General features: G+C 40.3%; 1 protein-coding gene across 1 annotated transcript; it reads left to right on the plus strand.

The window, feature by feature from the left end:
• The first annotated feature begins 4,367 nt into the window (after positions 1-4,367).
• On the plus strand, positions 4,368-15,498 carry LOC143855483 (ankyrin repeat family protein). The gene is made up of 5 exons (XM_077365603.1): positions 4,368-5,024; positions 12,712-13,465; positions 13,543-13,579; positions 13,685-13,818; positions 14,940-15,498. Exons 1-5 carry the CDS (start codon positions 4,556-4,558, stop codon positions 15,283-15,285), a joined length of 1,740 nt encoding a protein of 579 aa, XP_077221718.1. The 5' UTR covers positions 4,368-4,555; the 3' UTR covers positions 15,286-15,498.
• Positions 15,499-16,585: the final 1,087 nt, after the last annotated feature.

Genomic DNA, 16,585 nt, shown 5'->3' on the forward strand with positions numbered 1-16,585 from the left:
AACCTCCGAGAAGAGAGAAGTCCCCACTTCCGCAAAGAAGAGGAGAGAACTTCACACCCCTCAACACCTCTAGAAAACATATATTGGCTGCGATCAGCGAAGAGGAATTCGTGAAGTGGCCTGCTAGAATGATCTCCAAAGGAAACAGGAGAGATCCATCAAAATACTGTCGGTTCCATAAGGACCACGGTCACGACACATATGAGTGTTGGCAGCTCAAAGAGAAAATTGAACAGCTGATCGGCCGGGGTTATTTGAAAAAGTATATCCGAACTGACGGCCGCAAGCAAGAGCGCAGGGTAAAGAGCCCCCGAGGCCGCAGCCCTCGAAGATCACAGCCGCCCCCTGCTCGGAACAAAACTCCTCAGCCGCCCAGTACGCAGCCAGAGGCACCTCGATCTCAGCCAAGGGGGGTCATTGATACAATCATGGGTGGACCTGCCGCTGGGGGCACGTCCTCCGCTGCCCGCAAAGCGTATGCACGACGGATCAACGCCGTGCACACGACTAGCAAGAAGACAAGAACAGAGAATGAGATCTTCTTCTCAGATGCAGATTTGGACAACCTCATACCTACCTCACGACGATGCACTGGTGGTAACCATGCTCGTCGCCAACTGGGAAGTAAAGAAAATCCTCGTTGACAACGGGAGCTCGGCGGATATCTTGTACTATCACGCCTTTCAGAAGATGATGATAGATGACGACCGCCTGAAGCCGGCAAGCTCAGACCTGTTTGGCTTCTCCGGAGAGGTTGTGAAAGTAGAGGGGCAGATTGAGCTCCCAGTCCTTGTCGGAGAGCCACCTTGCTAAGCGTTCGCCATGGTCAATTTCCTGGTAGTAAGGGCCACTTCGGTCTTTAATGCTATCTTAGGGCGGCCTGGCCAGAACCTGATCCGTGCGGTCGCTTCAGCGTATCACCAAAAAATGAAGTTCATAACCCCCAACGACGTGGGGGAAGTTCGAGGAGATCAACCTCAATCCAGGGAGTGCTATGCGATGGCACTCAAAGGCAAAAATGCAGTGGAATCACTGCCAATCGAACTACTCGATGTCAGGGACGAACTCAGGGGGACTCAACTCGTTGAAGACCTCATCTCCATCCCACTATGCCTAGAAGATAGTGAGAAGTCGCTCTGATTGGCTCCTCTCTCAGCAGCAGCACTCAGCACCAACTCACTAAGTCAAATTGTCCTGCATGAAAGGTGATTTTGTAAATTAAATTTATGTTAATATGAATAATATAATCTTTTTGCAGACTCAGTCTCCCTCTTGTATCTGGAAACCCAGTTCATAAAACTTGGGTACTCTCTGGAAACCCAGTTCATAAAACTTGGGTACTCTTCGGAAACCCAGTTCATAAAACTTGGGTACCCTCTGGAAACCCAGTTCATAAAACTTGGGTACTCTCTGGAAACCCAGTTCATAAAACTTGGGTACTCTCTGGAAACCCAGTTCACTAAAACTCGGGTACTCTGGAAACCCAGTTCGCTAAAACTGGGTACTCCCTGCTTGGTTCGCCACGGCTCGTCTTTGCAAAGATCGGGAGCGTACTCCTGGTCTGGAACCAGCCCGGATGCAAAAACCAACGCCGCTTGGAAACCCAGTTCACTAAAACTCGGGTACTTTGGAAACCCAGTTCACTAAAACTCGGGTACTCGCTACTCGGAAACCCAGTTCGCTAAAACTAGGGTACTCGCTGCTCGGAAACCCAAGTTCAATAAAACTTGGCCATCCTAAGCCGTTCAGAACATCTCAAGCCGAACTAGATATGACGCGTCTCGCTACAGGACAAAATTCAGTTCATCTCAAGCCGAACTGGATACGACGCGTCTCGCTACAGGACAAAATTCAGTTCATCCCAGGCCGAACTGGATATGACGCGTCTCGCTACATGACAAAATTCAGTTCATCTCAAGCCGAACTGGATATGACGCGTCTCGCTACAGGACACAATTCAGTTCATCTCAAGCCGAACTGGATATGACGCGTACCTCCAAATGACAACCGGACTGGATCTCCGAACTGGATCTCCGTACTCCGTACTGGATCTCCGAACTGGATCTCCGTACTCCGGACTGGATATGATGCGTACCTCCAAATGACAACCGGACTCCGGACTGGATCTCCGTACTCCGGACTGGATATGACGCGTACCTCCAAATGACAACCGGACTCCGGACTGGACCTCCGGACTCAAATCCAGCCGGACTCCGGACTGGAACTCCAAACTTGTTTCCAGCCGGACTCCGGACTGGACCTCCGGACTCAATTCCAGCCGGACTCCGGACTGGACCTCCGGACTCAAATCCAGCCGGACGCCGGACTGGACCTCCAGACTTGTTTCCAGCCGGACTCCGGACTGGACCTCCGGACTCAAATCCAGTCGGACTCCGGACTGGACCTCCGGACTCAAATCCAGCCGGACGCCGGACTGGACCTCCAGACTTGTTTCCAGCCGGACTCCGGACTGGACCTCCGGACTCAAATCCAGCCGGACTCCGGACTAGACCTCCAGACTCAAATCCAGCCGGACTCCGGACTGGACCTCCGGACTCAAATCCAGCCGGACTCCGGACTGGACTTCCAGACTTGTTTCCAGCCGGACTCCGGACTGGACCTCCAGACTTGTTTCCACCCAGACTCCGGACTGGACCTCCAGACTTATCTTCTTTCCGGACTCTGGACTGGATCTCCGGATTGAACTCCCAGATTCACTTCCACACAACACCTGCCCATCCAGATAAGCGATCAACCACACTTTCCCAAGTCACTCAATGACTTGGAAAACTGGGGGGCAACTGATGGGGTGTAAAGCTCCAGCCTCTCACAGGCCGCCACCTGTCCCAGAGTAGGTGAGCTCCAGCCTCTCACAGGCCGCCACCTATCTTGGAGTAGGTGAACTCCAGCCTCTCACAGGCCGCCACCTGTCCTGGAGTAGGTGAACTCCAGCCTCTCACAGGCCGCCACCTGTCCTGGACACCTCCCTAGGTTTTCCCCTATAAATAGGGGTTCAAAGCTCAAACCAACGAGTAATGCAAACAAACCCTCTCTCCACCCTAAACTCTTAAGATTAGCTCTGCACTCCTGCTCATACTGACTTGAGTGTCGAAGGGCCTGTCCGGAGTAAAACCCGGGTTGGTCTTCTGACCTTGCTTGCCTTGTGCATGACTCAGCCCTCATAGCAGGACTCAGCCACTTCTCTCTCCTTCACTCCGGTCCCTCAGGACTCTCCTCCTCTGGTCATCCAGCTCAGCTCTTACGTCACTGTCGTACCTGTTACCGATTTTCGATCTAACAGAGAGAGAAAGAGATATAATAGGAGATTTAATAGCTTTTAAAGGAGACTTAATAGCTTTCTTCCATATAATATAAGATTTGCCAAAATGTGATAAATAGGAGTTGCCACGAAACTTGATAGAGGGAGAGATATTATAGGAGATTTAATATAATAATAGGAGATTTAATAGCTTTCTTCCCTATAATAGAAGATTTGCCAAAACGTGATAAATAAGGCTTTTTAAAATTGTGTGATAGAGGAGGGGTTGACACATGGCACATCCACAACTTAGAAGATTCAGCTTTACTTACATATATAGATAATTAGATATATTATATGATGTCACTTTTCAAAAAAAAAAACAAAACAAAACATCTGTTTAACTCATTTTTCATATTTTTTTTCAAGATTGAAAATTTTTCTTACTTTTAGGCCTTGTTTAAAATTGCAAGAATTTTCTTGAAAAGTTTGGAAAAGAAATTTTTTCAAGAATTTCCTCCTTTTCCATTATTTGATTACACATGAAAAAACGGAATCTAACCACAAAGTCGTTTTATCTAGAGGGGCCTTGAATTTATTATGATATATCCCTCTAAATAAGCCTTAAATACATCATTGCTTTCTAAATCTTGGAAATGAAAAATTTTTCTACAAGAAATGTTTTTCTTGAAATCGGAACAGAATGAAAATTATAAGCCTACTAGACCCCGGATTATTTTTTCCCAGAATATTTTCTACGGAGAATTTTATTTTTCATAAATTAGTTTGAAGTGTGCCCGACACCCGATCATCACCCTTTACAAGGTTAACCTCGTTTAAGTTAATTTATTTTGGGCGAACCCCTTAGGCTAATTCACGCAATGCGGCAGACTTTAACGCTTTACGGCAATTCACGTTCAGGAGCGCGGATACATTGGGGGCGAATTTATCATTGCCGTGTACTTTTTCTTTCCATATAGATATCTCCAAACCTCTCTCCTTGCCGCGATTGAAAAACTCGAAAAACGAGCCAATTTAAAAAGGGCAGTGATATTTCCCCCCCCCCCCCCCCCCCCCGATGGCTATTGCCCCCCCTTCCCACTCTTAACAGTTTCCGTGACCTTTTATGAACGGGTGGAGAAGCAACCGTTAACTCCGAAAGCAAAAAAGTTAACGATTTCGGTTTGGGGGGGTGGTTTAAGAAAAAAGAAAATGATCGTTACTCATTCGAAGCACCGTTCAGACAAAATGTACCAAAACCCTAACCCTAGAATTTCAACCATGAAACCCTAACAAATGTCTCAAGAACGCTCATATACGATCCATCCGGACTTAGACGCCCTAGATTTCGACCCAGACGAAATCGAACCCTCAATCCCACTAAAAAAAGTCCCAGCCGGAGACATATTCGAAGCCTCAAGGGCCGGAGACGTTGACCGGCTCCGGTACCTGATAGAGTCCGGTATGAACGTGAACGCACGTGACACGTGGGACTCCGCTGCCCTATATTACTCGTGCCTCGCTGGACACCTAGAGGCAGCACGGATGCTGCTAGAGAGTGGTGCGATCTGTTCTGAGCACACTTTTGATGGTGATCGGTGCCACTATGCAGCGCTTAATCTGACGGTCAGGAAGCTTTTGAAAGCTTTCGAGGCGCGGCCCCCGCCGTTGGGACCCTTGCAAGGAGCGCTTAGGGATATGTTCTTGAGGTGTAGGGCAAATCAGGTTTTTGTTGAGGAGTTTGAGAATCCAGTTCGATTGATGGGTTAGTTGGGGTTTTTTTTTGGTACTTGGATTTTGATTTTGAATTTATTGTTTTGATTTTTTTTGTTTCTAAAAAAATAGGAAATTGATTTTTGACAATGATATGTACTCCTGATTTTTTCAAAAACTTAAATAGATGTAATGTAGAGGTTAGGGAAAAATAACTCCCAATAATTTTTTTAGGCTAGTGATATATGCTTGATGGTGTTTTGATAGTGAGACGAACTCACTTTGTTTTACATGTTTTTGTGAACTTAGGATCATGGATTTCAATCAACATGTAGACTATTCCATGATCATATACGCAAAAGTTCTAATTAAAAAAAATCTATTAATCTAAGATCTTACCATGTAAATTACTATAATACAGAGAATAGATTAAAGAAAGAATAATTGGCCATGGAGGTGATAGACTGAGTTGTGGTCTGTCTGATCTCTGGGCGGGGGAGATCTCCTTTGACCAACCCTTATTTACAAAACAATACTTCCTTTGGCCAACCCTTATTTATAAAAAATACTTCTTAGAGTTCCGCCCACAATAGAACTCTATTTGGCTTAATATGTTTAACCATTTACACTATCTAGACTTACTTAGCTGATGTAGTTAAATTTGGGCTACACTAACCATTCATATCTTAAAAAGATGAGATGCACTTATTATTCTTGTACCCTTCACTGATCATGATGGTCAATGGGTAACTCTACTGATTTCACTCTTAATCTCATTCTCCAATCTAGATCATTGGTTTTAGATCAATGATTGCCCATGTAAGATCTTACAATTTTAACCAGTCACTGAGAAGTTTTGCGGAATTGTAGTAGCCATTGAAGCTGGTTGAAGCATGTAAAACAAGGTTTGTCCCGTTATCAAAACTGGTCCCACAGATATCAGTCCCCCCCCCCCCCCCCTTTTTTATTGCTGCTTTTATTTTTTTCCTCCCTTGCGTGTTCTGAACAACTAATCAGATTTTCATGGTCTTTGAATTCTGATTTTGAATTTATTGTTTTGATAGTTTTGTTAATGGTCAAAATAACTCCTTTGATTTGTTTAGTGATATCCTCACTCCCTTCTCAATAATGACACTCCACTCTTTAGTTTGCAACCTCCCAATTAGTTTTTCGTGGCTGTTACTATTCCTAAGATGATTTCAACGACCAATCAAAATGTGATTAATTTAAGTTGAATGGCCTCTTTGGATACCACCAAAAACTATTTGCATATATAATCCTATATGCGTATGGTTATAATGTCAAATATAATAATTATATGCATATTTTTCATTAACAATATGCATATCTCTTTGGATACACTCTTAGAATATGCTCATTTGCATTTAGTATTATTCCATGTCTCTTTGGATACCAATATTTGTGGGTGTATTTTTTAACTTATTATAATGTAAAGGTTTTTCTTAGTACACTAACACATATAACTTGTTGCATAATTACCTCATAACTGATTTGATAAGTGGACGACTCCAAGTAGCCATTTGTTGAATATTTGTTGACAATTCTCATGCAAGGTAAGTTATTGTTATTAAGGACCTGCATTGTGGTGTAAGACTAGTACTACAACGGCTTGCCTGGGCTCTTAAGTCTTAACACACAATCAGAGTGACAATGCATTCAGATCTTACATTACGGAACTCCTAACATAAGACTAGTCAAGAGCAAAACATATATGACTTGGGCAATTCTAATGGCTAAGCGGAGTCAAATAGTCCTATAATTACGATCTATTTGTAGGTCGAAGCAAGCAATGATAATGTGACATCTTGTTAATCTCTTTTTTTTCCTTCTAAAAAAAAAATGACATCTAGCTAAATTTTATGCTTCTCATATCCACCACCTAGTTGAATTTAGAAGTGTTGAGATTACCATCAAGGAAGATTGACCCCTTGATTTTCTTTCCTAATCCTATTCTTTTACGCTATCCCTTGGATGCCAAGAGAAACAAGAATAGTGTACTTTTTTTTTTTGAATGGTAGAGATTTCATTAATTGAAAAGGAGAAGACCGAGCTGGTCGAAACTCCAGAATACAAGAAAAAGTACAATAGAAGAAAGTACAAACGCAAGAAAAACAATTATGGTGGAAAGAAATCAAACAATTCAAAACTCACCCTCCTACTCCATGTCGAGCAAGACTATCCGCCACATTATTAGCCGATCTCCGAATATGCTTGAAAATGATTGAAGAATTGCCAGCTTTGTCTTGGATCTCATCAAAGAAGTGAGCAAAGCGCCAAGGAGATACAATCGAGCCTTTCAACCATCGAATGACATTCAAAGAGTCACTTTCGACAATCGTCTTATCCGTGAACAGTATCCATGAACTGAGTACTCCTTAAGCAAGCAAGATCCTTAAGCAAGCAAGAAGACACCCCTAATTTTGGCATACTCTGTTAAAAGTGGTGGTGCATCCTTAGACCCTCAATCTTTGGCCCCTTGTTGTCATGAAGGCATACCTGCATCTTTTGGTTACAATCAATAAACATAATAATTGAATTCTTGCTTTTAGATGCATCATATTCATCATAACATGTGAATTAGGACAAATAAACTAGAATACCTATATTTGATAAAACATAAGAAATGTAACCAGTTTTGTAGACATTGAATCAAACACAAGAGATTCCAAGTCTAGTTCAAACCAACAATAAAATGAAATCTTAAAAAAAAGAGACTTGTCATGGAAATTGCCTCAACAATGGTGTCCGAGGAATGAGTACGGAAGTAGCAATGGCTGGGGCAATCAATGAAGAAGGTCAAATCTTTGACATTGGCCTAGGTGAGAACATGGTTTTAAATTTCAGCCGAAATCCAAAAATTTGGACTGAAATTTCAGATTTCGGTCAGGACCAAAACCCAAACGTTCCGAAACTGAAATTGCCGATCTTTACCAAATTTCGGTCGAAAATTCCAAAATTTCTGCAATTTCAGCGAAATTTTCTATAAACTATTAATTTTTTATTTCTTTACAGAATTTCTGCCGAAGTTACCGAAATTTCAGCCCAAAAAACCAACATTTCGAGCGCTTCTACCGAATTTCGGCCGAAATTTTGGTTTCGGTGAGGACCGAAATACTCGAAACCGAAATTTAAAACCTTGGGTGAGAATACAACAAAATAAATAGAAATACCATCAGATCTGCTTTGATTCCATAGAACTAATGATAGTCAAAAGGAAAACAATACAACTGCAATGATTTGTATAGATTTCCGTAAACACCGGTTAATTGGGGGAAGACAAACCTTAACTAGCACACAGAGAACATCAAGAAAAGAACTAGCACACAGAGAACATCAAGAAAAGAACTAGCACACAGAGAACATTAAGAAAAGATAGTAGACAGAATTTGACAGAGAGGATGTGATTGCCATTAAAAAAAAAAGATAGAGACAATGATGATGTAAATCCATTGAAATCAATAGAGAGAATGGAAAATCTCAAACATTATGAAAAAATTGAGAGTTCCTCTTGATCTTCTGAGATAGAGTGCCCGACTAATGAAAATAACTCTGTTGACAATTATTTACATTGTTTATTTCTTTCTTTGGGAAGAAATACTCTTTTTTGCAGATATGCTTATAAGGGTTTATTTTCTATCTTCAAATAATAGTGTTGATGTCATCAAAAGAGACTCAATGCACCATTTGCATATAATATTAACTCAAAATAATCTTATTTGCAAATAAGACCCTATTTTGGTGGTGTCCAAGAGGCCCGGAATCTTTGAAATTGCTGTTTATGAGTTTAATTTCATTATGGAAAGAGAAATGACATAAACATGAAATTGGACCCTATTGGTCCATTAATCCGGTGAGCCCCACCATGGATGTAGCATAGCCTGAATGTGGACCATTGTGCAGTTTTTACTTTTTGGTCTTTATTGTCCATTTTCAGGATACACGGCAGAAACAAATATATGGGGCCCTCCAAAATGAACTATCTGCGCCATGCTGATTTAATTTGCGAATGCAACACAAGTTTGTTGTCTTGCTCTATTAACGAGAGGACTTCATCTGGTTTGCAACTGCAAAATAGAATTTTTCCACCTTCGTTGTGAACAATAGAAACCTGTCACATAATGAATATGCAGACAGGTTTCTTCGTGAGTTACATTTTGTGAAACAACCAATTTGAATCTTCTTTGGAGTTGGGCTTGTAGCTCAATGGTTGAGGCTTTGTATCTCAGCCTTGATGTCGCAGGTTCGATACCAGCTTGCCTACCAAAAAAAAAAAAAAAAACTTCTAGTTGCTACCTTTTGCTACAAGGTTGTCTGTGTGTCTTACATAATCAATCTTGAGTGAAATGTGTTGGAGAGATTGACCCATTAACACATATTGCTGCATACATTCTTGGTACCATATTCAGTAGGCCCACTTAGGTTAAGATTCCATAAAATTTATTTTGTGAAAGGTTTGCAGCAGAACCTTGGGTCCTTTTCATATAGCTCAAATGAGGTTAGCTTTTAGTCGTTTATTGAGATTCAAACTCATTATTTATTGACCATTGGCAGTTATGTCATGTTGGGATACATTGGTAGACTTTTTGTGTAGTTTGTGTTGTTGATACTTGAAAATTAACTGCTGTCACTTCAGAATAGCTATCAAAATTCTTGTATCTTATATGCTACACATAAAAGCCATACATGTTACAATGTGTTGGTAACAGGTTGAGATCTTCATCGTACATATTGAGGTTTTATATCCTTGATCGTTATTGATCTTTTTGGATTGAAGAGTCTATAGACTGGAAGAAAGGAATTGCATTTAAAGAAAAAACAGAATCTACAATGATACTTGTGGGGTTATCTACCTTCCCAATGTGTTTGTGAGAGTTCTTTAAGTTAGAAGAGGAAAAGATAACACATATATCTGTTTTATTAAATAGTTTGGCTCAAGGATTTTCTTAAGACCTCCAGGAAATCCTTTAGGAAGACCCTTTAGGGAGATCCGCTGTCTCCCTTACTCTTTAATGTCATGGTGGGAACTTTCAGTAGAATGTAGGAGAAAGCTAGGAGACTTTAACTTGATTGATTGCTTCAAAGTTAGACAAGAGAGGGTTGAAATTTCCCATCTCTGGAAACTCTCAGTAGAATCTTAGAGAAAGCTAGGAAAATTAATTTGATGGAGGGCTTCAAAGTTAGTCGCGCGGCGGGAGGGTGTTAAATTTGCTACCTTCAATACGCAAGTACACAACTGATACACTCATCTTCCACGAGTCTAGCAGTTGGGCAGTAAAAAGTTTGCAGGTTGTTTCTAGATGTAACGAAGCTGTTCGGGCCAATGCATTAACTTTTCCAATTCTATTATATTGGCGATTTATTTGACCAAGGATGGAGTACATACTTTTGCCTTAGATCTCGGATGTAGAAGAGGTTTATTTCCCAATCACTATTTGGGTTGTGGGACCCGGTTATTGAGAGTTCAATGGAGACTTCCACCCTAAAAGAAGAATGTCCTTTCCCCTGGAGGAGCATTACACTCACCAAAGCTGTGCTTGCCAGCTTCCATCTTCACTATAAGTCTATGTTTCAGTGCCCCATTTCTATCATTAATCTGTTGGATCAGTTGTAGTGGAACTTTTTTAGGAATGACAATGAAGATGATGAAAAATTTCATTTGGTCCGTTGGTTGTAAATTTGTTGGCCTCAGGCGCTAGTCGTGATCGGTATTGGATAGCTCAGAGTTGTTAATAATGCTTTAATGTGTATATGACTATGAAGGTTTGTTGAGGATACTAATATTCTCGAAGATCAGTGATTGATGAAAAGAATGGATCGAGATATGGGGGTCTTGGAGGCCATCAATGGGTTCAGATGGAAAGACCGGTTTGGAGGGATATTATGAAAATCATCTGCAATTCCAAAAAGGCATTTGTTTCATTGTAGGGTGTGGAAGAAGAGTCAAACTCTGTTTGGACCACGGTGTGGGTTGAATGCTGTTGATTATCCCAATCTTGTTAGAATTGGAGCCAACCATAATGTTTTGTTAGTGATTGCTTCATTAGGCATAATGGATAGAAGGATTGGTGTATTCAGTGTTGCAGGAACTTTTTTGATAGAGATTGACAGACTAGGGAAATTATTGAGTAGAATTAGTTCTATCTATTATGAATAATGAAAATGACTGAAAAATCCCGATTTCAGATCAGATGGAAAGTTCCTGGTTCGATCTTTCTACCAGCTCCTTATTCCTTCTCCTCTTACCCCCCCACTAGAAATGATTGGAATGTTCATGCGTCTCACAAGATTAGCATGTTTTGTTGGGCCTCTTTCCTTTACAAAATCCTGAGATTAGACCATTTACATAGTTAGCACTGCCATATTTTCAATAAATGTGCTTCATGTTTGACGGATAGGTAGTTGGTGAATCATATCTTCATTTCTGGCTGCGTAACTAGAAAGGTTTGGTATTTTTCACTGAAACTCTTTGGGGGGATTGCTTGGACCTTTTCCGCTTCATGTTGCAGAGATTTTTTATCAATGTTCTTTTGCCTCTTGGCCGATGTGGGGCGGAGTTTAATGGTTCCTCACTTTTGCGATTAAGAGATTTTGGGATGAGATTTGACTTGGCATATTTTTTGTGGATAAGACGGCTCCTAGGTGGGCCTGTATTAGCATATTTTTGGTGGATAAGACGGCAACTAAGTGGTCCTGTCTACATCTTGGTTTCCTTATCTAAATTTTGATGGGTCCAGTTCAGGAAATCTAGGTCCAGCTGGCATTGGGGGCCCAGGGGGGGGGTGTTATTGCGTGACGTAGAGGGGGAAGTCGTATGACTTTTTTTGGCCTCATTGGGATTCAAGACTCCAATACGGCAGAAGTTCTTGCTCTCCTTATGGGAATTTGCAAGTTGGATCACGACCTTAATGCCTTTATTGTGGAAGATGATTCTCATAATGTAATTAGATGTGTGAACGAGCTAGTTATTCGTGGCACTCTGTGAACATGATTGAGGATGTGAAGGATAGAATTGAGGGTCAATCAATGGTGTTCCTGCAACCTAGGGGTCCTACGAACTTATGACTCTCTCTCTTTCTTTTTTTGAATGGTTACGAACTTATTACTCTTTCCCATGGAATTCTTAAAGTAGACTTTATAAACCTACTTGGACTCTTATATGTGCTCCATCTAATCCTAATATAGTTGCAACTAGGAATCTTAAAACAAAGTCTTGGTAACACTAAAAAAGACAAACACCTTAATGAATTTCTACCAATTGCGATTTAATAAGTGTCCCTTCACTTCTAGCATTAGCCCTTTTAACAATAGAAACCTCTTGACCAATAGTATACTTTATTTCCATGTGGGCCTTGTCTGACATAAGTGAAGTGTCAAAAGCACTTGGGTTCACATTCATAATGCAACTCACTTTAATTATAGGCTAAAAAATGATCAGGGCACTCAAGACACCCTGAAAATTGTAGCAAGCCAGCAATGGTCCGCCATCATGTTGATAGTTTGAAAATGTTGCAAAATATAATTTTGCGAATAAAAATGTTCCAACAGCAGGGATATGTAGAACCCACTGTACCAGTAACCTTTTGTATGCCCTAAATTACCTGCTTCTAGAAGGGGCCGCATTTTAGTTATTATTGGGATTGAGTTGGTTCATTTATCCATCTGTTCGTTAATGAATGTGTACATTTTGTGAATTAACCTGTGCCATATTTAATTAACAGGTCAATCTTTATTAAATGATGGATCCAATTCCAACGATTTCCCTCCAGACATAACATTTTTTGTCCAAGGAAGACCAATTGAAGCACACAGAGTCATTTTAAGTGCCCGGTCATCCTTCTTTAAGCGGAGATTTGAGACGAAATGGAAAGATCGGAGGGAAGTAAGATTTGCAAGTGAAAAATTGTCTTATCCTGCCTTGTACAGCCTTATTCATTTCTTCTACTCCGACAGACTTGAAGTCACAGTTGACGACATGGAGGATCTTGTAGAGATATGCAAAGTCTGCAAGTGTGAAGGATTACAAAAGGTTCTTGAGAAAGAAATGTTTCACCAAAGGCATGCAGAGTACAAGGCATTGAGAAATGTTGATAACTCTCAAAAACGATTTATTTTACAGGGGTTGTCCCTCCCAGAGCAAGACCGGTTGCAGGCCGCCTTGCACTTTATTCTTCAAACTTCCCTTGCTAACTCCAATAGGCAAAATGCAGATATTTCTGATACATTATCTGGATTTGATGAAATACAGGCGAGTGGGTCTGCTGATGACCTTGCAGATATTTGTGTAAAAGTTGGTGAAAAAAGTTTCCGTTGCCATCAAGTGATTTTGGCCTCACGATCAGAGTATTTCAAAGCAAGATTGTCTCATATGACTGATTTTCTTGAACGTCAGGATGGGCTGTCTAGTCATTCTCTTCCCTTTCTTGAAGAACACGATTTAAGTACAGAGGCATTTGAAAAGATGATAGAGTATATGTAAGTATTTGGTTATTAAAATGTGGTGACTTTCATGTTTTATCTTGCAATTGTCTGAGTCTTCTATATGAATTTAGGTACACTGATCGTCTGAAGGATATAGACCCTGATCAGGTATCTTGCATACAATTGGAAAGACATGGAAAATAAAGATAATTTTTGTTCCTTCTTTTTCCAGTTGTGTTTTGAGGTACTTAGGAGTGCACTATGGTTGGGCAGGCAGAGGAAATATTTGATGCTGCTTCAAGATATTTGTTGTTTCCTCTTAAGCGTGCTGTAGCCGATGCATTGATACCACATCTGGAGATGGTCTTGCCCGCAGAATTGTGCCAATGGCTAATATTGTCAGACATGTACGTTGTTGTGTTCACCTATTTTGTCCCTTTTCTAAATACCCTGCAGCATGTGTTGTTTTCTGACAAATCAGGTATCATCCTTCAAGGTTATTTCAAAAGTACATCTGTGCCACTGTGTTGTTTATGCGTATGCATTCCTACTTTGGTGCTTAGAAATATATTCATAATGTATTCACGGCTTTATTAAACAACAAATAGTATTCCATGAATGTTGTAGCAAATGGGTCTATGCATGCACTCAAAATATTATAACTCGAATTCAAATGACTGTTTCTACCATTGTTACTCTTGTTTAAAACAGATGACATGTGACTATTGTAATGCTGGTATCATGAACAGAAGATAATTTTTTTACTAGGCCTGTTAAGGTTCAAGAACACCGAAAAAAGATGACTGATACACAATTCTTCTAGAAAGTATTCATTTACTCTTGCATAATACAAGCTATGTTTCATTCGTACTGGTATCAGTGTCAGAATCCGACACGGCTACCGAGTGTCGGATTCGATTAACATCAGAACAAGGATTCATGGATTCTCCAATATATTTTAATCAATTAGTTCTTTTACATGATAATATAGCTATAACAGGTAGCCATTCAAAAGAAAAAGGTAATATATTGGTAATTTTGGTAGGTTAAGTAAATAACATTTTATTTCTATATAAAAAACCTTTTTTTTGGAAAAGAAATAGGTGTCGACAATATAAAAAACCTTACTATTAGATAAATTAAAAAAAAGTGTTAATTTAACTGAAATTTTTTTGTAGTGATATCTAGGAAAAAAATAGGTAAAAGAGATCTAGAATTGTGGCAGTGAATCCTAAGCATTGGGATTCCGACACGAGTTGGATACGGGTACGTCACCCATTCAGAAGAGTCTGTGTAACGTAGAATACAAGTCTGCATATCTAAGCTTGTCCTGACAAATAGATTACTTACAAGTACAACGGCTGGTTTAAGCAGATGGTAATGGGTACAAGGAATCAACTTATTGATCAGTTCTCAAATTCTTTATTCATGAAGTCTTATGTTCTCTCCTTTGATATATATGAAGAATATATTAAGGGATACTGATTTTTCATATTATATTTCTAATCTTGTCACGTTGTATTTGTAGGTACGGTGTTTTGAAGATAAGGGAATATTGTTTAGATTTGATTGCTTGTAATTTCGAGACGTTTGCTGATACACCCGAGTTCAGAGCAATGCTTTTAACACTCCCACCACCCTCTGGAGATTCCTTGCTACGAACTACCCATCCGAGCGCACCCGGAGCCAGTGTGAATTCCGATCAGGGAAATCTTCTCGATGATTTAAGAGAGAAATGGCTCGAGGCTGAAGCTGCTGAACTTGACAAGAGAGATGAGAGCGCGGCCTTATTCGACAAGCGGCTAGAGATGCTTGTGCTTATAGCAGAACGGGAAAACGCCGATGTCCACGCTGATGACAGCTTAAGTGCATGATTTTGGTAAGATGTGCCTGTTCTAATGTAAAATGTCATTCAATTCTTTTATAAAATTGTAAGTAAACGTTGGCATTCAACTTTTTTTGCATTTTTGTTATTCTTAGTGATGCCACTTTTTATGTATAATTTTGTTTTACTTTCACCCTCATTCCTTTTTGATCAGCCAAATTTATGAACTAATAAAAAGGTGTTAGATGTATGCATGCAATAAGGGTATTTTAGTCTTTTGCATATTACAATATATATATATATATATATATATATATATATATATATATATATATATATATATATATATAACGTGGAAGGGGAGAGGGATACACCATTTTTCCCTTCTCTTATTCACGCCACTTCCGTCTATCTTCTCTCTTCCCTCTTCTCTCAACCTCTCTTTCTCATCATCATCTACACAATATGTAAGAATCCAACATGGTATCAGAGCTTAAGGTTGGAGTGATCCTTCATCTTCAAAGGTACCATCTTCACTTCCCCATATCCTTGTTTCTCCTTCTTCTAAACCCTAGCCAAGATCTATTTGGGTTTTTAATCCTAACCCTAACCATCCATTCCTCTTTCTCCTTTTTCTCCTAAATCTACACTAACCCTCTCTCTCCAACCGCCCCCTCCTTTTCTTCTTAAACTTAGCCGCCGCCCCCTTCCTTCCAACAGTAACAGCCGCCCGTCCCTTCCACCCATTTACCAACCCTAATCACTCCCTATTTCATCATCCCACCCCCTTTGACCACTTCTATTCAAACCAGTTCTTAAATCACCATCTTTGAAATGTTCTAAACTTGTTCTTCTTTCTTTTCTTTTTTTCGTTCCTCGTTCCGGGACGTTGCTTGTTGATTCTTCTTTTATTCTTCTATGCTTGCTTGGCATATTTCTCCATTTATTTGTCCTGGAACCTATTGGGATTATCCACGACGGTGACTGTTGGTTGTTGAAGGTAGTGGATTTGTTGGTTCCTTGCCCTAGTTGATTGGTTATGATTTTTTTGATGGTGGTTGCTGTTATTGGTGATTGGTGGTTGTGGTCGTTTATGTTATTGGTGGTTGTTTATGGTATATGGTGATAACGTTGTTATTGGTGCTTGTGGATGCGGTTGGTTCTCCTTTTTTGTTGTTGGTGATTCTTCTGAGTTGCTATTGGTTGATGCTGATGTTGGTTGTGTGCCCTATGTTGCCTTCTTTGGTGTGGTTCTGCACTATTCTGCTTGGTGGTTGTGTTTTCTGTTCTGTTAGTGGCACTTGGATACTTTATGCCATTGATCTTGTTGGTTGCTTGATAGTTGATTT

Source organism: Tasmannia lanceolata, unplaced genomic scaffold, assembly GCF_043159265.1.
Source record: "Tasmannia lanceolata isolate RefF3 unplaced genomic scaffold, GAP_Taslan_0.1 ptg000003l, whole genome shotgun sequence".
NCBI classification, from domain to species: Eukaryota; Viridiplantae; Streptophyta; class Magnoliopsida; order Canellales; family Winteraceae; genus Tasmannia; species Tasmannia lanceolata.

What these genes read in the sequence shown, in the direction of transcription:
- LOC143855483 (XM_077365603.1), top strand. Translation starts at nt 4,556, where the DNA reads ATGTCTCAAGAACGCTCATATACGATCCATCCGGACTTAGACGCCCTA. An exon ending in GAATCCAGTTCGATTGATGG is followed by an intron (nt 5,025 to 12,711) that starts GTTAGTTGGGGT and finishes TTTAATTAACAG; the next exon opens with GTCAATCTTTATTAAATGAT. An exon ending in AGGATATAGACCCTGATCAG is followed by an intron (nt 13,580 to 13,684) that starts GTATCTTGCATA and finishes ATGGTTGGGCAG; the next exon opens with GCAGAGGAAATATTTGATGC.